The sequence below is a fragment of the Lissotriton helveticus genome, chromosome 1_1 (assembly GCF_964261635.1).
Source record: "Lissotriton helveticus chromosome 1_1, aLisHel1.1, whole genome shotgun sequence".
Taxonomy (NCBI): Eukaryota; Metazoa; Chordata; class Amphibia; order Caudata; family Salamandridae; genus Lissotriton; species Lissotriton helveticus.
In genome coordinates this window covers 600,235,899-600,260,344 of record NC_136057.1, presented here as the reverse complement: position 1 = coordinate 600,260,344, position 24,446 = coordinate 600,235,899, and the positions used below count along the sequence as shown (strand labels likewise).

The 24,446-nt window shown below is 48.5% G+C and overlaps 1 protein-coding gene across 1 annotated transcript in view; it reads left to right on the top strand.

Moving 5' to 3' along the window:
- LMNTD1 (lamin tail domain containing 1) overlaps positions 1-24,446 on the top strand; it is a 1,426,354-nt gene that overhangs the window by 1,237,016 nt on the left and 164,892 nt on the right. The window contains exons 13-14 of the mRNA XM_078647754.1: positions 10,333-10,452; positions 20,453-20,682. Of these exons, the coding sequence (XP_078503880.1) occupies positions 10,333-10,452; positions 20,453-20,682 (350 nt within the window). The remainder of the gene's footprint in view (positions 1-10,332; positions 10,453-20,452; positions 20,683-24,446) is intronic.

The window sequence follows — 24,446 nt, the reverse complement described above, 5'->3', positions numbered from 1 at the left end:
TCTCCCCTGTCCACGCTCTCCCGCACGGTCTCCGTGACCTCCAATAATGCTGTCTCAGTGCTATAGCCGGTCCTGAATCTGGATTGTGAGTCGTGTAGGAGTTCATTCGACTCTAAATAGTCGGAAAGTTGTTCTTGAACAATTTTTTCCAGGATTTTAGCTCATTTGGGGAGCAAAGATATCGGGCGATAGTTGCTGAACACAGCTGGATCGGACTCAGGTTTTTTCAAGAAGAGGATGAGAATGGCCTGTTTCCATGTCTCCGGGTACTGACCCGATAAGAGGGAGGCGTTCCATAGTGTAGCCAGGGGATTACAATCGCTGGTGCCACTGCTGTGAACACCTGGTCGGGCTTGGGATTTAGTGGCAAGCCCGATTTACATAGCTGTATTTTTCTCAACGCCACGTCCAAAGAGATAGGTTTGAACGTCCGCAGCCTCATGTCCCTGGCAGGCAACGGATTGGGGGGTAAAGCCTCTGTGTCGGATTTATTCGCCGCATCAAATGAGGCAAAGATGTCAGTGACTTCCTCGTGAAAGAAATCCGACAGTTCATCGCAGAGCTCATGGCAGGGCTCTATCAGGTGTGTGAGGGCCGCAGGGTTGGTGAAGTCTTTAACAATCTGAAAGAGCACCTTTGCTGAGTTGTCTGAGGATTTGATTTTGCATGCAAAATATTCTCTCATGATGCTTTGTTTAGTTCTATGAATTTTTTTTAGCACCACTCTATACGTTGTTTTGGCCGCTGGATCGTAGGCGCGGCGCCAGAGGCGTTCTAACCTTTTATATTTACTTTTTTCTTCCCGTAACGACTGGGAAAACCAGGGTGCTGAAGGCTTACAGAAGCAGGCAATTGCATAAACACATAGCAATCTTTCGCATCCATTACATCAATATACTCATAAAACAACTTTGCATACGCATTGAGTTTAAAATTAACCTTAGACAGATCTTCATGTAATCTACGACTCTCTTCTAGCAGCAAAGCTCTGTCGTGTCCTACCTTGACCTCTTCTTTGCTAGGAGTAGTAGGTGTAGGTGTTCCCTCGACCTCTACTGCCTGCTCATGTGGCGCTAAATACAAAACTACAACTACTATAATAATGAAGAGTATCACCCCTCCTATAAGTGTGCCTACAATGCACCTAGCTCTACGATTCGGGTTTCCAGCCTCCATGGTCTCAGGACTTGCTTTTCGATATAGTCATTCAACAGCAAGTCTCTTTCTTCCTTCTTCCTGTAGAAGCACTCGAACCACACCTCAAAGGCTGAAAGTCCCCTTTCTTTATTTCAGTTCCTTATTTACAGCAAACAATAGACAACCCTAACCCTTCTCCGTCCTCTGTGGGAAGTCCCTACATTTCTTCTTCTTCCACTCGGTCCTAGATTTATTTACAGCAAGTATTTACAAAAGTCTCATTCATCAATAATAAGATTTGTTCCAATCGCTTCTAGCACATATTCCAATAGTTTAAGACAAAGAACAATGGATTCTTGAGCTGATATTTCAGGGCCAAATGTAGGAAAAAGCAATCTACTCAAAATCAGATGACAAATTCTGCTTAAAATCGATGGATTTGGAACAGTGATGGTCAGTACACCTTCGATATCAAGTCCCGGCATCAACAACAGCACGTCCAGTTTGATGTTAGGACTGTTACTGATCACTGTCACTGCCCTCACCCTCCCCGATCTCAATATGCCTGGCATCAGTCACAGGGTAGGTCCACTCAGGAGTCACGTACCTTCGACAAGGCACCCTCTTTCGCCTTGATCTTCTCGGCCCTCCAAGAGCTTGCCCTTCCTTGTCTCTGTCTGATTCAGACTCCTCAGACACAGGAGCAAGGTCCCTCTCGGAAACCAACCTCAGGTTCAGTCGCCTCTGTCTTACCGGCCACTGCTCCCCTGCTCTGCTGGTTCTTCTGCTCTCAGCTTGCTCGCTTTGCTCACAGTTTTCTTCAGCTGAGTTTGGCTTCGGGTCACCATCACAGTCACTTCCCTTTTCCGAGGCAGTCTCAGATTCACTTACGTTGTGACCCTCTTCAGCTTGATCTAGTGCGGCACCAGCTTCTTCAGACACCCTCACAGCTTGGCTTGTCCTCTCCTGTAACCCTGCCACTTCAGCTGAATTTTCAATAGGGAGAGGAGCTGTTTCTTCCAAGGGTGCTGGAACTCGACGGGTGTGTGATGCATGCACCCAATTCGGTAGCCCTCCACACTTCACAGCAGTTTTCGTGACAAGGATGACTTGGTAGGGTCCCTTCCAATGAGCATCCAAGCAGCTCTTTCTCACGTGCTTCCGAACCAGCACCCAGTCCCCCGGACTCAGGTCGTGGCAGAGATCACTGGAAGCAGGAACCACCGCAGCCTGCACCTGATGGGACACAGAACGGATGACATCAGCGAGTCCCTTGCAATAATCAGATCATCCTTGATACTCAGCAAGGCTGTCGATGGTACCGCTGGTAACCTCATTGCCCTCCCCATCAGCACTTCATGAGGCGCAAGACCTGTTCTTCTTTCTGGGGGACTGCGCATACTTATTAGCACCAAAGGCAAGGCATCTGGCCACTTAAGAGACGTGGATGAACACACTTTCACCATCCAAACTTTCAAATTTCTGTTGATCTGCACCACTATCCCAGAAGCCTCGGGTCGGTAACTACAATGGAGTCTCTGATCAATGTTCAGTGCTGTGCAAAGCATCTTCATAATCTCACGATGGAAGTGAGTTCCTCTGTCCGATTCCAAAGAGGTCGGGACCTCAAATCTAGGCACAAGTTCCCGCAACAATAGCTTAGCTACTGTAAGTGTGTCACAACTGCGCGTCGGGTATGCCTCCACCCACTGTGAGAACACACACACCACCAACAAAATGTACCTCAAATGATTGCATCTGAGCATCTCGATAAAATCCAATAGCATTCTATTGAACGGTCCCCCAGACTTCCCAATGTGACTCATGGTAACTGCAGTTCTCTTTCCAACATTAATTTGTTGACACGTAACACACCTTTGACATACAGCTTCTGCCACTGCACGAAACTTTGGATTATACCATGTCTGTCCGAACACTCGTATCATCGCATCTCTTCCCAAATGAACCGCACTATGAATTTGTCTCGCCATCGAACTCAACAGCTCATCTGGCAACACCGCTCTCCCATCAGTCGAGACCCAAATGTCCACATCTCCTTTCACACATCCTGAATTGATCCACACATTTTTCTCATGGTCTGACACCTGTTCCTGCATGCACCTAAGCTCATCCCAAGTATCTGCTATGGCAAGCATCATGTCTAACTCGGTTCTTTCCTCGCATCCTTCTATCTCTTGTTCAGTGAACGAATAACCTTGTTCGGCACAGAATCGTGCAACTTTGTCCACATAGCAGTTTCCAAGTGACACGAAATCTGTCCCTTTACCATGAGCCGTGCACTTCACAACAGCAGTTTCTGCTGGATCCTGTAAGGCTTCTAAAAGCAGCCTAACGAATTCTCCATTCCGGATGGGTGTTCCTGACGACGTCATGTAACCTCTCTGAGACCATAACTGTCCATAGTCATGAACCACACCAAACCCGTATTGGCTGTCAGTATAAATGGTAATCCAAATTCCCTTGCTGCCAGGCAGGCACGAGTCAAAGCTATGAGTTCGGCTTCCTGAGCAGAGTATACTCTTTCCAGGCAAGCAGCTTCGACAACTCCTGAGATAGTGCATACAGCAAATGCTGCTCTCAACTAACGAACACTGTCGCTTATGCACGAACCATCAACAAAGAAAATCTCATCAGGGTCAAGCAATGGTTCATCGACAATGTCAGGGCTCGGTTTGGTGCAAAGTTCAGCCACATCAAGACAATCCTGGTACTCACAATCTTCATCAAGCGTGTTTGGCAACGGCATCAAGGTGGCAGGATCCAAAACAGAGCACCTCTTGAGGGTTATATATGAGCAAGTATAACCTGCTCGTAGCATGTGAGCCTGTGGTTCGTCAAGTGCTGTGTCTTGGTCCTGGTCATTAACAACTCGACAGAGTGTGGTACATAAACAGTCAATGGATGACCCATAACAATGCTCTCATACCTTTCAATGCTGACACCTGTTGCAGCAACGGATTTGAGACATCCGGGCAACGCTGAAGCTACTGGATCTAAAGTAGCTGAGAAATAGGCAACTGGTCTATGGACACCTCCATGATCCTGAACTAGGACTGCTAATGCACAACCCTCTTGTTCACAGCAGAACAGTGAAAAAACTTATTGTAGACAGGCATTCCCAGTGCCGGAGCACGACAAAGGTCCTCTCGCAACTCAAGGAAAGCCTTCATACAGTCGTTGTCCCATGGTACCGGATCGCTCACGTCCTTGTGCGTCAGTCTCTGCAAAGGCTTTGCCTTTAATGAGAAGTTGGCAATCCACTGGCAACAATAGCCAAACATCCCAAGGAACATCCTGACCTCTTTCTGTGTTGAAGGCACCATCATGTTCAGTATTGTCTCAATCCTGTCAGGTGACACCTTCCTTTTGCCCTTCTCTATTCTATGCCCCAGATACTGCACCTCATTTAAGCAGTACTGTAACTTAATTGGTGACACCTTTTGTCCGTTCTCTGCCAAATGGTTCAGTAAAGCAATGGTATCATCCTCAGTTTCTGACCCAACAAGGAGGTCGTCTATGTACTGGACAAGAACGGAGTTCTGCGGCAGTACTAGACTTTCAAGATTCTTTTTCAAGATATGATTAAAGATCGATGGGCTCTCTGTGTACCCCTGAGGTATACGACTCCACGTTAAAATACAACTTTCCAGCTTGAAAGCAAATAAAAACTGTCTCTCTTCATGCAGAGGTATCGAGAAGAAAGCTTGACAGAGATCAATCACGGTGAACCACTCAGCTTGTCACGGGATCTGAAATAAGATTACAGATGGATTCGGTCCACTGGACAACAAGGAACAACTATGTTGTTCACTCGGCGCAGGTCCTGCACAATCCTGAACTTCCCGTTCGGCTTCTGCAATCCCATGATTGGCGAGTTACATGGACTGCCCAATATCTCCTTCAGTATTCCCTGTTTAATCATAGACTTAATCACAGGCTTTATCCCTGCAATTGTTTCTGGGGTCAAGTTATACTGAGGTGTTCTGGGGAAATCAACATTCTACTTAACCTGAATCTTAACTGGCTCAACACCTTTAATCAATCTTATGTCTTCTCCAGTGAAGTCCCACATGACCTGTGAAACTGAGTCTCTCAAATCAAAAGGAAGCTCTTCCACTGTCAAAGCAGGGTACATCTCTATGCACACATGCTAATTCGCAACATTAAAGGTAGTGTCATCATCATTAGTCTGCAATTCCACTCCCTTAGGGGTGCAATAGATGGTACAATTAAGCTTGCACAAGAGATCTCTCCCTAGCAAACAAACAGGACTTGAATCGCACACCACAAATTGATGTCTATCCCTGAACGTTCCTATCTTCACAGGAATTGGTTCTGTCAGAGGGTTTGTCATTTTCCTATTAGCAACACCTGCAACTTGGATTGTCTGTCCTGAGAGGGGTAGGTTGGGGACTACTGCAGATCTCACAGTAGAACTAGTAGCACCAGTATCAACCAAAAAGGTGGTAGGGTGACCACTATCATCAGCTTCTACAAATGGTCCCCTCTGGTATACCTCCAAGACTGCCCCAAGAGTGCAGTCCTCCTCCCCTCTCAGGCACCGTCATGCCAACGGGTCTAGGTAACAATCATCGCTCTCCTCAAAGAGTGGCATCTGCCGGTAAGTCCGAGTCCCTGTCGATATTTTCGGTGGCTGGGGAACCTGTACTTGAGGAGCCGAAGTCCCCCTTTTATCAACTTAGTCTTTGCTACTGATGTCGCCGTCACCTTGAGGTACCGGTTCCTGAACCATTTCCTCCTCCTGCTGCTCCTGATTTGCAGGATTATCGGGACACTTGCGTCTCCAGTGTCCAACCGGATGACACTGGTGGCACTCAGAAGTCTTTTTCAGAGTCGCTACATCTACCTTTGGCTTAGAGTCGTCCCCATTTCCCTTTTTCTGACCATTCTGTCTCCTCCCTAAGGTACCCCCCTTGTCAGCAGATTGCAAGGATCCGAAGGATCCAAGCCAAGAGCCACCCTGACTTGTCACCCTGTCTATGAAGGCGCTGCCTATATTGGCCCAAGGTGTATTTGTCGAGCCGATCAAGGATATCATATACCCGAGCTCGGGCAGTCCGCTCCTCCAACCTCTGCAGGGCGCCAGGGTCCGACGAGGTTTGGGCATGTAAAAGAGTATCCTCTGCCTTCCGGAGATCATGGAGGAGCTGTTTCCGGACTCCATAGGTGAGTCCCATGCAAGCTCCCCTCACCACCTCCTTTAGGGCCTCCCACTTGGTGGCCAGGGAAATGCCATTCTCCTCCCAATTAAGGTCCACGTAGTCCCCAAGGGCTGTTTCCACATGTGCTCTCCCCACCTGATCCCGGAGGATATCCACTGGAAGCCTCCATGTCCGAGGACGAATAACCGGGGGCTCCCCATTGCACCGTACAGGCTACCGGAGAGTGATCTGATAAAAAACAAGCCTGGTGGGTAACTAACCTCCACGGACATATTAAGCTCAGCATTCGCTACTAAGACCCTATCTAGGCGACTATGCGTGTTATGGGTGGGGGAGAAACAGGTATGCACTTTCTGCGTCGGGTTCTTCTGGCGCCAAATATCCACCGCCCCTATATTTTCCATGACCTCCCTAAGATGTGCAGTCATACGGGGTGTGCCCTCTCGAAGGTGGAGACCTATCCAGGACTGGGTCAATAACACAATTAAATTCCCCAAACCAAAGGACTGGGGCCTCCAGATCATGAATTAGGACGTCCTGCAGGACCTGAAAGAAGACCGGATCATCCGTATTGGGTGCATAAGTGTTCAATATGACAACTTCCCTGCCATCCAGTTTCGCCCTCAGAAGCAGGTATCTACCGTGAATGTCCACCTCCACATATTGGATAGCGAACGGGACCCCAGGTGCCACCCAAATCAGTACCCCTCTGGCATATGTAGAAAAGGATGAATGGAATATCTGACCCCGCCACTACAAGATGGGTCTCCTGTAGGCATGCGATTGAGACTCCATATCTACGAAGAAAAGAAAGGACTCTATATCTTTTAGTGCACGTGCCCAGCCCCCTCACGTTCCAGCTCATAAACTTATACCCCATGTCTTACAACGTGGCCTACCCCACCATAGTGCTCTGTCCACAATGTAGGTCCCATCCAGTGCCGAAATGTAATCCAAACGATGCCTGAAACATTCCCATTCAACAACCCCTTCCAACATCCCCCCTCCCACGAGCAATGTACTTGCAACAACATAACTTGCCAATATGCCCTTCCCATGCTGGTGCCAGGATGTGCACAGCCACCCCATTCGCCCAACAGGGCTAAACCACCCAAGAATAGGAAAAGAAGGAATACTCCCCCCCCATTCCGACTCCCGACAAGGACATCTATCACAACATTAGTACAGGGCTCAAACCATCCTACTTGAAGAAAAACTGACCACCTCCCGCTCCCCCCCTCCCTCCCCCCTACCTCTGCGCTGCCAGCGGAGAACAGGAGTCTCCCCTATGCATTGTCCTGAGTGTACACTCCCTCCCGGGGGAGGCCCATAGAGGCCGGCCAGCAATACCTGCATCATACAAACAATGCATAACTACACAGTCCCCTCAAGGTGGGGCCGCCGAGGCAAGTAACTGGGCCCCCGCTGTCTCAGGGATTGTAGAACTGGTAGGTGATATATCTTCAACAGTGGGCTGCAGGGTGTCTGGGACCAGTACCTCTCCCGGTGGGGGAGACTTTGATATCACCGGTGAAACCCCAGCCTCGGTTGGTTCCAGGCATAGGGCCCCATCATCTCCCACCGTAACTCGGCGCCTCTCCTCGCGCTCAGCTGTGTCTGAGCGGCGTCTTTGTCTGCTGGCGCGCCTCCTCGGTGTTCGTGCCCCCCACTTATCGGGCCCCCGCCCCCGTTCGCCATGGGGGAGGGCATCTCCCCTGATCTCCAGCCACTCCCAGAGTTCTTCAGAGGTTTCAAAGAAATGTGCCTTCCCCTGTGACAGTACCTTAAGCTTAGCCGGGTAGAGCAGCATATACTGTAGGTGCATCTCCCGGAGTTTCTGTTTAACTGCCAAAAAGGACTTCTGCTGCTCCAGTACCTGCTGGGTGTAGTCCGGATAGATGGAGACCCTGGCATTCTCAAAGATGAGATCCGCAGTCTCCCTCGCCGCCCTCAGGATACAGTCTCTATCTCGGTAATTGAGGATCTTGGCAATGAGGGCTCACGGAGGCGCCCCGGGTCTTAGCGGCGGAACCAACGGCCTATGGGCCCGCTCAATCACAAAGACCTCCGACAGACCCATGGGGCACAGTGTTGTATGAGTCCAGTGCTCCAGAAAGCGCTCCGCATTGCCCGCCTCCGCCCGCTCTGGGATGCCAAGGACCCTGATGTTCCAAGGCCCCCGTCGTGGCCGTAAGTTGTAGGACTGTCTTTTTGAGGGACGCCACTTCTCCTTGCAACTGTACGATGTTCCCCTCTGCATCAGAAACCTTATCTGCCACTTCTCGTAGATCTGTCCGCAATAAGTTCACATCGATAGACACCGTTTCTATTTGTCGCTTCAAGGCTGAGTGAGATCCCTGGATCACTTTCAGCAGCTCTGCCCGGGAGGGCTCTTCGGGAGCCTCAGCCCCCTCGTCCTGCCCTGACTGGCGAGTGATCCGCTGTTAGGGGAGCCGCTGAGTGGTGTATTGCGTTATGGTATTTGGCTGCAAGGCACAGGACATCCTATCCTTACGCATTGCAGACGCCCAACCAATCCGTCCCTGGTTCCAATCGTCCCAAGGCCCGATGCCCCAGCACTCGGTTTGCAGACTTTTGAAGCCTCAGACTACGGCTTCCCAGGAGTCCGGGCCCACACATCTCCCCGCGGGCCGACGCTCAAGCCTACCACCAGGCCCTATCATCGCCCCAGAGTGCAGAGCCCACAGGAGGGCCCCGATGGCACCGGGCACCTCCTCCTCCGGATCGCTCCCAGCAGGGTCTGGCCGCAGGTCCCGGCCAGCGCGAGCCGCTCCTCTCGCCCCGGCACCGGCCTGCGCATAAGCCACCGCAGGCCCCCCGCAAGGCCCGGCAGCTCCACCAACGATCTCCTGCACGCCGGGGGCCCCAGATGGCAGTGGGCCCCTCCGCTGCGGGAGCGCTCCTCTCGGCTCAGGGCCCGATGACTATGGGCTCCCGGGATACAGTCCTCTGGACCAGGCTGCAGACCTCAGCCTTGCAGGATGCCGGCTCCGCCCCCAGTCCGCGCCGGCCGGCTCTCAAGTCCTCCACCAGGCCTCGCCGCAAACACAGAGCACAGGTCCAAACGGGAGTGCCCCGATGACAGCGGGCACCTCCCCGGTCGGGCCTTTCACAAGGGGTCGGCCCAGGGGGCCCGAGAAGGGCGAGCCGATTCCTCCGGTCCAGCGCCAGCCGGCGCGGCGGTCAACGCGGACACCCCCGCAATGCCCAGCAGTTTTTCCAACGACCTCCCGCAAGTCGAGGCCCCAGATGGCAGCGGGTCTCTCCCACAGCGGCACTCCCTCCGGCCCAGGGGCTTCGGTGTCCGTCAGCACTTCCATCATAGGCCGCCACCTGCACGCGAAGGCAGGCCCAGACCCTGGCCTCGTGTGAATCCAGCCCCACCTCCACAGAGCTCGATCCGGCTTCTCCGCTCTCCCACCAGCATTCAGCCCGCAAATTACACCAGGACGTGGCCCAAGGTACCCAGGACTCGTGTACCCCTCGTTATAGCGAACGATGAGCCCGCAAAGGATCTTTCTTCAGGATTTCAGTGTCGGCCCGCCGGGAGCCGAAGGAGCCTATGTCCTGTTGGCCATGCTGCTTGGCCACGCCCCCGGAGGTGTAATAGACTTAATGCCAATCCTACACGTGTGCTTGCTGGCAGGCCCGGACTGGGAACCACAACCGGCCCTGGCAAAGTGCTCAGCAGCCGCCTCCCCACTGGCCGTGCATGTTCATCCGTTTTGTGGTTTATTACTAGATTAACACTAAATATGAAGTCTGTGTTGTCATTTTGTCTCAACATTGTTTATGTTTGTACTCTTGCAGTATAATGTATGGAGATCAATTGATGTGAATTTAAAACCACTTCTTCGCTTATCTTCATAGTTCAATTTTCAGATTGATGTATTTGTTTTCTTTTAATTTGATTTATTCAACTCCATCTCAGGATGCCAAACTCACAGCTTTTCCGTCTTATTTTCCACAGGTGTGGGCAGCCGAAGCAAACGCGACTCATAATTCTCCAACCGATTTAGTGTGGAAAGAATTGAGCAAATTTGGGACAGGTCCAGAATACACAACTATTCTGTGCAAACCCAGTGGTCAAGTGAGTGGCTTAATTCTTATTTGCGGTATCAGAAAAAAATATTTCATGGGAAGAAACAGGAAACGAAGAACAATGTTATAAAAAAACTAATGTTTTTGAAGCATGTCTCTACCAGATGAAGCAGGCTGACATTTAAAAATGATGATTTTGTTTACTCAGATCAATAAAAATAATGTTATCACTTGATGAATACATCTGGATTTCCTGATGGGAAACATGTTTATTGCACTCAATCAAATCCACTGTTATTGTTAAGTCACATAGACAATTAGAGTAGATGCTCATGACCCCTTTACTTGCTATTTGTGTGGATTCCTGTCGCCATGTAAGGTTTTCAAGTTAAGTAAAGGCGATCCGAGTGACTGGAGTGCATTAAGAGGCTCCAACCATCTTCCGCTTGCCACTTGCCCCCGTCCCTAAGACTTCTTGGTAGTGCTCAGTTTTAGCCCTTCCATGATTCAGGTGTAATTACCCAAATGGCATCCAATGGACTGAATGCTAGCAAAAGACCTGGATGGAATTTGGGAGATCTCTTTGTGAGTTCATCTCAATTTCAAAATCCCATATGAGTTGGCACTCTCAGTACAAGGGTTTGGATTATTTACTTGAAAACATTACATTACAGCCTAAATTCCTAAAGGTGTCTCTGACAGAGAAATGTATAGAGTCTTGATGTCCATTTTTAGGTCACCGCCTACTAGACAGCGCAGTTGTCTGGTTATGCAAAAGACATCTTGGGGACTGTCAGAAAATTGACCTTGAAGGCATTCAACCCGTGGATTGCTTTTGGCTTTGTGGTTTGTAAATCACATTTTCTGGCTTTCGATTTGCTGGGTTTATTTGCTTTAGGCTGTGCAGCTTAAAGTTCATACCTCCCCATGCTAAAGCAGTCTTTACAGTATTCTTACGCTAATTAATTTTCTGTAATGAACAGGCCTTTAAATCTTGCTCTTATCTCATCACATTTGCTGGGCATTCAAAGACTGAGGTCAAATGTTAAGCTGTGTTTTTCGTGGGAGCCTGGTGTTTATTTTGCTTTCCACTGACTTCGAAGTGAGAGCATTTATTGGAAAGAGGCATGCAGCATATTTTCATCATAGAGCCTGCTTGTGCCCTTTTATAAAATTTTTATTTTAGACGTAGTTATCTCGCAAGGTATCTCGTTCTTTATCTGCACAAAACATTTGCATGTTTTTTACAAAATTGTTCTTTAATGAGTCCATTTAATTTGTGAAACTGCCTTTTGTGAACTAAGTAAAAAAACGCATTTCAGTCTTACCATCTGGTGATCTTGGGCAATTCATACTGTTTCTGGCCCATTAACTGTCAAGCACAGGATACAATATTTTCACAGGAAAGAGCCAGCCACATTGTAACACAATTTAAAAATGCTTGGTTTTCACTTTGATATGTAAAGCATATGCTTTATTGATTACATCTTTGAAAACTCGTTTACAGAGTTGGATAAGTTTAAAGGCACTTTTTATGAAAGCTTTTGTGTTTGTTTAGCTACACAATGATTATGTATTCCCTCTGCAACTGTGCCTTTTTCAGAACACATATATTACTGGATATTAACAATTTCCTCATTTGTCCTTGCAGGCACTAGAGTCATGATTTCAATGGTGCAGTGGCACAGGGGTTAAAAGGTTTAGGAAGCCCGCTGAGCACCGATTACTGCTATATTTTACTACTAAACAAGTTTTCACAACTGCAGTTAGCAGGCACTAGGGTCATGATTTGAATGGTGCTGCAGGTGCAGCAGCACAGGGGATAAAAGTTCTAGGAAACCCACTGAACTCCAATTATTGCTATATTTACTACTAAACAAGCAGCCAGTAGTGCTTTTTTGATTGTTTTATAACCATTGCACCGAAAGTAACACAAATCTTAACGCATCAAGTAACCTATTGGACTTTTCTGTCTATCTACAGCTTATGTAGCATTCAGCGTATTTATATGGAGCATTTTCACGGTTTTTGTATAGTCCTAAAATGCTTCTCATTCTGGACACACTAACACCTTGGCCACGGGTGTTCTTCATTCTATAGTACTAGCCTTCAGCCGTTATAAACCCTATTTAAATACTTGTTACTTACTAAATGGCTTTCCATGCCAAGCAATGTGTTTTTAGTCATATTTTACAGGAGCCCTAGCTTCAGTGCAGCATAACTGAAAATTTTTAAAAAGCGCTAAAAGTCTGGCTGTGTTATACAGTTTTTTTCATTACATCCAACATTTGCAACATAGCTAAAAACATTGGCAAAGCCAATCAATCTCACATAGGCAAGACCTATAGGCTCTGCCAATGCTTGTATTTCCTTGGGATGTTATTTTCCCTTCTGGGGAAGTGTACTAATTCCCTCATCAACTAGATCAGAAATAGGTTTTGTAATGGAAGCTTTTTCAAATGATAATAGTCCAAAGAATGCCTTTTGGTGATTTATTCTAAGAAACCAAAATATTGATTGTGGGCATACTAAAAATCACATTGACTAATGTGAAACAAGGGCTGCAATCACAACGGTTTGCGAAGATGAATTCAATGATGAGGTTTTTTTTTTTATCCGTCACCTTCCATCAATGCATTTGCAGCCATTCGGTTGGATTTGCACAGTTTATCTTGCCTCGTTATTAAATATGAGGCAGACCAGTATTGAATGTACATAGTGCTCACAGCATCCCTACAAGTGTTCGAGAGCAAGCCACTACTTTGTAGACAATTTTTAATATATATTCACAGAGTTTGGGTGGATTTCTCCTTTATCCTCTCATTGGATTAGATGCCTGGTAAAAAACCCTAGTTTCGTCTTGACGGTAAATTCGTGAGACTTACCTCTACCGGCGCCCTAGTTCTTAAATTCACAAGAATAAAGGGATATATATTATGTCTCTTCAACAGAAAATTAGAACCTTTCATGCCAAATATGTTATGTGTGTAGGAACTGCCTATTAAACATTGTCTCCATACTGCATGCATTATTAATGGTCGCTCAATTTATTACCTTAGAGAAGAGCCTATAATTACATTAATAACCAAGTATGGGGAGAGGAGTCTTAACTTAAGATATTATTGGGGCGTGGCTTGACTGCAAAGCGGAATGGCTGCCTGAAACCGCAGTTCCGCCGATCGAGCTAATTAATCCATTATTTATTGGCGTTTCTGGTGTTGAGACTCGGACCCCTTGACCCCAGGAGTGTGCAAGAGACACTGGGACTGCCTGGCGAGAATTTGGAACCTGTGGCGGGAGCTAGCGTGCAGATCCCGCCGACGTGCTGGGAACAGCGAAGAGGCCTGGCGCACGAGCAGAAGCCGGGGGCTGGCGTGAGACCACTGCCCGGGTGAGAGCGGCACTAAAGCGGAGCGGACTTCCACACGGATTGATCCTGCAGCCTCGGAAGGACAAATCAACACCCCACCATCGGAGACATCGTCAGCCAGAGACGAGAACGGCGCTACGGACAACAGCTGAACGGGAGGCGGAGAAACGCGGTGAGGACTCTGGAAAACACTGCGCTCCGCAGAGCCGGACATCACACGGCGGACACGCGGTAAGAGTCTGAGACCGCGGACTGTGGTGGCTGTTGGCTCGCGACCTAAGTCGAGGCTACAACGGTGGGTGCAGACTGCTTTACAGCCCTACACTGATGGGATAACGGCATACACGCTGGGACATCAGGACGGAGCTGGCCCCTGGGAGAAAGAAGTTTGGGTGGCCATATTGGTTGGGTTAGTGGAGTTGCTGGCTGCTACACGCAGTGGACAAGCTGAAGCAGGACAGACATTGGGGACTATAGCAGATTCACTGTGGCTGAACTCCTAGCAACATTCTGATATATCCTGGCCCCCGGACAGGCAGGGCTACTCTTTACTGCGGCAAAGATCACACGCAATCGGCGCCCCGGGTAACAAAAAGGCACAAACCTCCATTTTGGATTACACCCAGTCCGATGTGGAGGTGTACAGGGGCCGAGTATGTTGCCATAGGCACACTGGAGGGCTGCTCTACTGTGAGAAGAGTGGCACAATGAGAGTTGCTGTGAAGGGGGGCTGCCTGTGACAAAGAGACTGCACCACGGTCACACCACGGTGCTGGGTAAACACTGCCGAAGTGCCGTGCCACGCAGATAAAGACGATAGAGCCCTGCTAGCTGTTGTGGATGACTACCCTTACTGCTGAACTTCATAGACGCCAGGAGCGCAGTGATCTCCGACACGGCAAGAACCTCGTGTTACGCTGCAGAGGCACGGTCGCATTTGCCTAAAAGTTGCATTGGAAAGCGGCAATGGGCAAACCAGACACGAGGCAGCCGAGACTCACATTTGACAAATCCAAACAGAAAACGGCCGGCCAAGAACAACAAGAAGATGACACGTCGAAGGAGGAACAGAGTGGCTCTCAAGCAGCTGACATAAAATCAATGTTCCAAGAATTAAAAACGAGCTTGCAGGGCATAGACCACAAAATGGACGACCTGACTGCACGAATGGACAGCATCACCAAACGAATGGACAAACAAGAGGGAAGAGTAGGGGTGCGGGAAACGCGTGTGACCGAAACGGAGGAAAGAAAGCCAAACGGACCTGGACAAGAAGGTACGAGGCATGGACAAAGTGCTGGCGCTAATTCAACAAAAGAATGAGGACTTGGAGGCGCGCTCGAGGCCCAACAACGTACGCGTCACCGGCGTGGCAGAATCAACAGATATTACCAGCATGGAGCTGTATGTCGAGGAGATGATGAAGGACCTTTTTGGATCCGGTCTGTCGCAGATGTTCCTAGTGGAAAGGGCACACAGGACATTGGGACCCAAACCTAAACCAGGTGCACCGCCTAGGCCCATTATAGCACGTGTATTAAACTATAGAGACCGTGACACGATATTACGCATGGCAAGAGACATGAAAGATGTACAATATAAAGGCAACCACATCGCTATATACCCGGATTTCACCATACAGGTACAAGCAGCTCGGAGGGAATTTATGCAAGCGAAGAAGATCTTCCAACAAATAGGGACTAAATACTCGCTGATTTATCCTGCGAAGCTTAGAGTACAGGGCCCAGGCAGACCATCCTTCTTCGTGGATGCAAAAGCGGCTTTGCAATATGCGAAACAACTGGCAAGAGACCAGAAGAACCAGGCGCACTCTGAGGAACCGGAATCGCGAGACAGGCTAAGTGACATAGAGTGAATGCTGGGGATGCGGCTCAGTCATTGCATTGTGAATAATTTGTAATAGCCGGAATGTGCCAGAGTACCCAATTAGAATCTTAGGGGTCAACAAAATGTGGAGGAGGGAATGTGCAAATGTGCGCGCTTGAGGTGTGGGGGGTCCTCGAGCTGACACACTCAGGCCAGCGCTCGATCACCCTGTCAAAAGTACGGGGATAGTAGGAGACCAACCTGCATACCCCAGCGGATGATTCCCATTACTTGGTTGCTGAGACTGTCTTTCGAAACTGTTCTTGTAGTTGGGGGGGCGCCCAGGGGGGGAATTGCACAACCTAATTGGGGGGTTGGAGCGTGTGGGGACTGCGATGACTCAAGTTCGGGGAGTTATGATGTTGTATGTTTGTTTTCAAGTGATGTGTCAATAGAAGCGAGTGGTTACGATGCGCCAGATGTTGAGAAACATGGGTTGCCCAGTCGGCAACAACTTCATTCAGTGTACTATGGCTGGTTGGGTATGATGAGGCTGGAAGGGCCGTTACGATATGTCACACTGTTCATATGGCGACGAACGTATGGGGAGCTGTATGGAATTGGCATGCTGTTGGGACAATATATCTCGATACCCCTGCAGACATGAAGCAAATAAAATGCCTCACTTGGAACGTGCGAGGCATGAATGACAGACGTAAAACCAGATTGGTGCAAGCTTTTCTACTCAGAAAAGAGATAGACATATGCTTTCTGCAAGAGACCCACCTGACTGCCAATGCCACGCACTTACTCAGACACAATAGGTGGGGAGAGATCATACATGCATCATATTCTAACTATTCAAGAGGGGTGGCGATAATGATCAAAAGAGGTTTACAATGGAAAACACATGAGGAAGTCAAAGATGATGGAGGCAGATACATATTGCTGGTGGGGACATTGTGCGGTATGAGACTAGTGCTGGTGAATGTCTATGGCCCGAATGATGATACCCCTATTTCTACTGTGATCTGTGGCATAAGGTTCAGGCCCGCGGTCCGGCAGCGATTGTGTGGGGGGGTGATTATAATGTTGTACTCTCGGACACCATGGATAGACAGGGGGCAGCTAGAGAACACCACCCCAGGGCGGCAGAAGCGCTAGGCGATATCATGGTAGATGCAGAATTGGTGGATTCATGGAGGGTGTTACACCCTGGGGATCGCGAGGGTACATGCTTAACGATGCACAGGGCTGCATGGTCCAGGTTGGACTTTTGGTTACTATCCAGGGACATCCACGCTTCAGTGCTGGAAGTAACACACTTGCCAAGGTCGTTGTCTGATCATGCCCCGGTCTGTTTGATATTGACCACGCCATCACAGTACGTCCAACCGTTCAGTTGAATGTTCCCTTCCCGGGCACTGCGAGACCAGGTTTTTAAGCAGGAACTGAGAGAAAAATTGGAGGAGTTCTTTGAGCTTAATGAGGGTACAGTGGATTCATCAGGTACACTGTGGGAGGCTTGCAAGGTAGTGACGAGAGGATACTGCATGTCACTGAAAACAGGGGTGCTAAGATCCATAAGAGACACCTTGTGCAGACTAGATGCAGAACTAGCTAAGCTTGAATCTGCATTGACAGAAGCGCCAACAGATAGAGTACGTGCAGATTTCAGATTGAACTTTAATCAATATCAGGAAGAGGCGGATAGGGAGGTAGCATATCTGGCTAAAGACAGTCAGGCTAGACGATATGGTGAGGGCGACCGAGCTGGGCGCACACTGGCGAACATGCTGCGAGCGCCAAGAGGGATGGACTATGTCTTGGAACTCAGGGGTGTGGGAGGCGATATGGTCAGAGAACCCCAAGCTACACTTGAATCCATGACAAACTACTATAGGACGCTATACACTTCCAAGGTGACACCAGGTCCTAAAAGACTATCTGGACACTATTGCCTTAGCGTGGTTTAATGATGGGGCCAGACAATATATGGACCCACTAACCCGGTTTCCTACCGCCCACTTTCGCTAATAAATTTAGATGCCAAAATATATGCAAAGTTGCTTGCAGATCGACTAAAATATATGTTGCCGCAAATAGCGCTCTCTGATCAATCAGGATTCGTGTTGGGAGGTCCGCTTCACATAATCTGAGGGTACTGTTTGGGCTCCTGCACTACCTGGACCCTAGGGTGCAGGCCACAGCCGCATTATTGGATGCGACAAAGGCATTTGATTCCTTAGAATGGAAGTTCCTGCTTACACTTTTCTCCCGAATGGGATTCAGTCCGCAGTTTGCTAAAAGGATTGGCATACTCTATAATGATCCGACCGCCAGAGTACGGGTCAATGGACAGATCTCTGCTCCTATCTCCATAACCAGAGGGACTAGACAGGGGTGCCCATTGTCACCGCTACTATTTGCTATGGCGACGGAACCACTTGCGGCACGCATGAGACAACACCATACTCAGCGAAGCATTGGTTTCACGTCACGCGGACTGCTCATATCCATGTACGCCGACGATGTTACCATATATATGGTGAACCCGGCAGAGAATTTTGATCCACTGATGAGAGAAGTGGTGCGGTACAGTGGTCTCACCGGTATAGATATAAATTGGTCGAAATCAGTGATGCTGCCACTCACAGATGGCACAACCAAATGCCACACCGAATTCCCAAATAGATTGGGTTACGGACGATGTCAAATACGTAGGCATAAAAATAAGCCGCTCTATACAGGATATATGGCTGTCGAACTACGGGGTAGCCATGGAGTGGCTTGAAAGCAAAGTAAAGAAATGGAAAAAACTGCCGCTGTCTTTGACGGGCCGCATAGCTATCACGAAGATGGTAGTGGTCCCCAAATTTCTTTATCTATTTGTAAACATCCCCTTGCCTTTAACAATGGCGTTCTTTCACCAACTTACGTCTGCTATAATTGAACTAGTTTGGGCGGGTAGGCAGCCCAGAGTAGCCTGGAATCTCCTTACACTTCCCTTACACCAAGGAGGTCTGGCAGCCCCGGATTTTGAGCTGTATGCATATAGTGCACAGGCCCAATACATACATTACTTGCAACACCCGATCCCTTACCAGCCTCTCGTGGCAATAGAGACAGACGTGGCAGCACCCTGCCCCCTAAAGACGGCGGCGTACCAGAGATACAAACGGTCGCAGGAGGACATTGACACTGTAGAGGTGGTGCGCTGGGCTTGGTCGAACATTGCAAAGAGAGCGGGAATAACTGAACTATATGCCCCGAGCATGCCGCTGGAGGGCAATCCACTGCTGGGGCCACTGACAGACGCGGCAGTAGTGCGGAGGGCGCATGACTGTGGCCTGAAGGTAGCAGGCGATCTGTATCCAGATGACACCTTCCTTATACTACAAAACATGGTCACATCGCCCGAACCGACGGCCTCAGAGCTCTTACTATACTATCAACTGAGGGCGGCATGCAAGCACAGATACCCTATGTTCTCTGAGGCCCCGCCATCGCTGGCGGCTCTAGAGGACATACTTTCGAATACCTCCTCGCATAAACTGATAACGCGCATCTATAGGGCTGCGCAGAATGCAACACCTGTTGCGCATATTGGCTCGAGATCGCAATGGGAGGTAGAAGCAGGCATTAGTATCCCAGAAAAACAATGGAAGTTTTGCTGCACTCAACTTGAACACCTATCGCCTAATTATAGACTGCGGCTTATACATTTCAACTACTTACACAGGACATACCGCACACCCAAACAGATTTTTAAAATGGGGTTGCAGGCTGATGCGACTTGTTGGAGATGTGGAGAGAGAGAGGCTAGGTTCTATCACCTAGCTTGGGTATGTGGACCAATACATAGGTTTTGGGAGGCAGTCTTCCGTAACATAGGACAGATAGTGGGTACACATATAGGCCCAGATCCGCTTGTGGCCCTCCTGGGATTTGTAATGAACTTGCCAAGTACATCCCGAAGATTAGTAGCTCTCCTGTTATTGCTGGCCAAACGGCACATAGCGATTCACTGGAAGCAGAAGGCTCAGCCGAAAATATCAAGCTGGGTGAGATCAGCGATATACTGTAAGGACCAACTGACTGCCTACTGGGATCTGATGCCGCAGCGTTCAAGGCCGGCGGACATATGGCAACCTCTGGTGGACTGGCTCGCGGGGGCGGAAGAATGTGACAGTGATTGAGTAGTAATGAGGCGGTTAGACTGACATATGTGTATGAATGAACTATCGTGTGTGACCAGCCATACGGAACATTGGGCGCTGGGAGTTTAATACAAGACCATTCATTCTGGGCAATGCTCGCTATTCTACGATACTCGCTTACAGTCGTTTTTGTTGGTTACTATGTTATATACAAATGATGAGAACTTGCACAAGTGTACGGCATCGGTCCGCTTTAGCGGGGTAACGCTACGTAAACAAGCTGCCTGCCTCCGGGTTGTTGGCTGAATAGCAGTGTACACATTGATGAGAAAAATAAAGGTTTTGAAAATCAAAAAAAAACAAAAAAACTTAAGATATTATTTATCAAGTAGAACCTCATTAGAGTGAACGATGCATAGAGGACCCCAAGCAGATCTATTTAATACTAAAAGTGCTGGAAAAGTAAGGACACAATATTAGTGTTATTGTAAATGCAATTGTATAGCCAAGTGAGTTGAACTGAATGCTGTTGTGTGAATGAAAGAGTATACGGTTGCCCTACGGGACATTATGAGCGTCTTATTTTGCAGGCGTACCATGTGGCTGGTGATGACTGCCTGAAGGTGAACATTATATTTTTCATCTGTTTGTTTATGTTGCTCGTAGCTGATTGCTGTGCTTCTCTTGCTTAGGCGGTTGCTTGGTACACCCCTGTGCGGTGGAGTAAACCCTATGAGAAATGTGAAACTGAGGAAGAAGGTCAGAGTAAGTCGCAACTCACTGTTATGGCGGAAAAGGATCACAGTGCAACAGTTTATGAACAGAGTGGACCTGTAAAGATACAGTCAAAGACATGCACCCCGATGATGGAAACCACACCGAGGCATCAAATGGAGGGGGGCACCCGAGTATTAATTAAAAGGTATAACCATCAGAATGGTGTCCTCTTTTGTACAAGAATGATTAGCTACTTCATTATAGGTAAACAAATACTTAGCAATATTGATACATTCTTCCTGTTTAACGTGAGCAAACATGTTATTAAATCTCACAAAGGGTGCTGGATTACTCCTTCCTTTTCTCTATTGATAGTGGTTAGAATGAGATGTATTTGTGCTGTTTGAACTTGATTTTGAGTCAGTAGGGCCTATTGGCCACCCTTACACATTGAGGTTACAATGCAGAAGCCTCTATTATTAAACTTGTGTGTGATCAGGAGTATTGGTCAAAATTAATTGGTCCTCTTAAACTGAGCAGTATTGGATATGGGCATTTTCTGAGCAGTAAGTCCGACCTTCACTGATACTCTCATCTCCCAATGAAAATTGTTACCGCCAAACACACTGGTCAGGGCACAGTCTCCAGGGACCACGACCACAAAGATTAGTGTGAGGGAAAGGCCATTGATCTCAGAAATTTTTCATCTGGATTCTAGTCTTCAGAAATCCCACAGTGTAGCTTCTAGCTTCGCTCTATGACGGCGAAAAGAAGTTTCCCAGACGTCCATCATTGACTGGAAAATATACATTCACACACCTTGTTTCCTGGCCTTGTGTGCCTCCGCACTGCTATTGTCACAAAGACCATTACAACATTTAAACAGTGTTCCTGCCACTAAATATTAGAGAGTTGCATTACTTGTGTGAGACTTAAAAAGAAATAAAGCGAAGTATATTTTTTCTGCAGGATATTTCGTAATACTCATGTATGGACTATTGCTGCTCAAAAGATCTGTAACAATCATCAATGAACAAGAGCATTTGGGGCAAGAATCCCTCTTCTAATGTGTCCTCCATGGATTTTTAGGAACAATTTATTTAGAACCAAGGCAATCCTTTAATCCAATCGTCTTAGTGTTACTTGTAGTAGACCTGCAATTTTGCTTTCTTCTTTTGTGTTAATCACAGAGCAATTGACCAACCGGATGTTTTAAAAAAATGTGACATTCACAGATGGCTTCTCACTATTATTTTTCAAATTTGAGCCAATGTTCTATCTTTTAATGATGACCAGTCTGAACTTCACACTGAAGCACATGGTATGGTTACTATTCCTATTCAAAAACATAATTTGGTATAGAACTGGTCAAATACCTACTTATTACAACAGATTTTTCTCACGAGTCAGAGACTGGGGAATGCCTGCCAGTAGTGAAAAGGCATATTTTTATACAGATTGTCTCAATAAATGGCAGCCTAATATCATTCTTCATTTTTCAGGAACTGACATGCTAAGAATAGTAGGTATCTAATTAATAATATGCTTCTTCGCAAAAAGGTTTCAAGGCTCCAAATCCATCTGGCTTCCAAAGTGGTTGCATCACTGAAACTGCTACCTTCCAAATGTTCAATGATTCCCATCGCAAAGTAGATACCGGAAGTATATGTCTTCTGTCTAGCTTGATTTCTTAGAAGCATCTGGTATGGGCAACTATTGCCATCATAGACTCATTCTTTGTTGACTTTTTGACTGAGGATTTAAAATAAAATAAATAATTAGAGCAGGAAGTTTGACCCTCCACCAAGATACCCAGAATTCCCCCAGCGACTTATGTTGTCCATCATTCTGTTGAACACATCAATCAATCAATCAATCAATCAGACATTTGTAGAGCGCACTACTCTCCCGCGAGGCTCTCAAGGTGCTAAGGGGGAGGGGGGGAGGGGGAGAGCTGCTACTGCTCGAACAGCCAGGTCTTGAGAAGTCTACTGAAGGTCAGCAGGTCCTGGGTCTGGCGCAGGTGGGTGTTCCATGTCTTGGTGGCGAGGTGGGAGAAGGATCTGCCACCGGTGGTCGTTCGGTGGATGTGTGGATTGGTGGCGAAGGCAAGGTCAGTGGAGCGAAGCTGGCGGTTAGGGGTGTAGAAGGTGAGTCATTTGTTGACGTATGCTGGTCCAGCATCGTGGAGTGCTTTGTGAGCATGGGTGAGGAACTTGAAGATGATCCTCTTGTTGACGGGGAGCCAGTGCAGGTCCCTCAGGTGGGCAGTGATGTGGCTGTGGCGGGGGATGTCAAGGATGAGGCATGCGGGGGCGTTCTGTATGCATTGAAGTCTTTTCTGGAGTTTGGCCGTGATTCCTGCGCAAAGGGCATTGCCATAGTCCAGCCTGCTTGTGACGAGGGCCTGTCCAATGGGGATCCATCTATAGATCATGCGGAGGGTGTTGAATCAGGAGGAGGAGATGGAGTTGAAGTGCTGAGTCCAGGATGAACCCCAGGTTGCGTGCATGGTCAGTGGGTGTCGGAGCAGCTCCCAGCGAGGCTGGCCACCAGGAGTCGTCCCAGTCGGAGGGCGTGGAGCCAAGGATGAGGACCTCGTCTTGTCCAAGTTCAGTTTCAGGCAACTGCCTTCATTCCTTCGTCGAAGTTGGTTTTGGTGGTTCCGGTGGTGGGGTCCTTGGTGAGGGAGAGGATCAGCTGGGTGTCGTCGGCATATGAGACGATATTGAGGTCGTGTAATCGGACGATGTTGGCGAGAGGTGTCATGTAGAGGTTGAAGAGGGTCGGGCTGAGGGATGATCCTTGGGGTACGCCGCAGGTGATCTTGGTGACTTCGGATCGGAATGGGGGAGGCGGACTCTTTGGGTTCTGTCGGTGAGGAAGGAGGTGGACCAGTCCAGGGTTTTGTCGTGGATTCCTGCATTGTGGAGGCATGTGCGTAGGTTGTGGTGGCAGACGGTGTCAAAGGCAGCCGGGAGGTCTATGAGGATGAGAGCCGCGGTTTTGCCATTATCCAGCAAGGTCCTGACGTCGTCGGTGGCGGCGTTGAGGGCCGTTTCGGTGCTGTAGTTGCTGCGGAATCTGGATTGGGATGAGTCCAAGGTGTTGGTCTCTTCAAGGAAGCGGGTCAGCTGTCTGTTGACGATCTTCTCGATGACTTTCGCTGGGAATGGGAGCAAAGAGATGGGTCGGAAGTTCTTGACGTTCTTTGGGTCTGCCTGGGGTTTCTTGAGTAGGGCGTTGATCTTGGCATGTTTCCAGCTCTTCGAGAAGGAGGTGGTCTCGAAGGATCTGTTGAAGATCTTCCGGAGTTGGGGTGCGAAGATGGAGCTCACTTTGTTGAAGATGTGGTGAGGGCAGTGGTCTGACGGTGAGTCGGCATGGATTGTGTTCATGGTTTTGATGGTATCTTCGTCGTTGACGTGCTTCCAGGAGAGCGGGTGACTGGTGTGGCCTGCGGGGAGGTGGGTCTGCGGTGTCAGCGGCTGTCGAGGGGGGTCTGAGTGGTGAAGCTGTCGTGGATGTGCATCATTTTGTGGTGGAAGAAGGTGGTTAAAGAGTTGCAGAGGTCTTGTGACAGCGGGATGTCGTTAGAGCTGGAGCTGGGGTTGGAGAGTTCCTTCACGATGTTGAAGAGCTCTTTGCTGTTGTGTGTTTTGTTCTCGATGCGTTCCTTGAAGGAGGTCCTTTTGGTGGTTCAAATGAGTTGGTGGGACCTGCAGCTGGCATTCTTGAGGGCTGCATGGTTGTCCGGTGTCTGTTCGTGGCGCCACTTCTTCTCAAGTCTTCGGCAGGTCTGCTTGGATGCCTGGAGGTCGGTGGTAAAACAGATGGCCCTTCTGTCGGTGCATCTGTTTGAGGGTTTCTTGATAGGGCGAGGGTGTTGGCGCAGTAGTCGATCCACTGCCTGAGGTTACGGGCTGCTTTGTCGGTGTCGGTGTGGTCAGTTGGTGGGTCTCGGGCGAG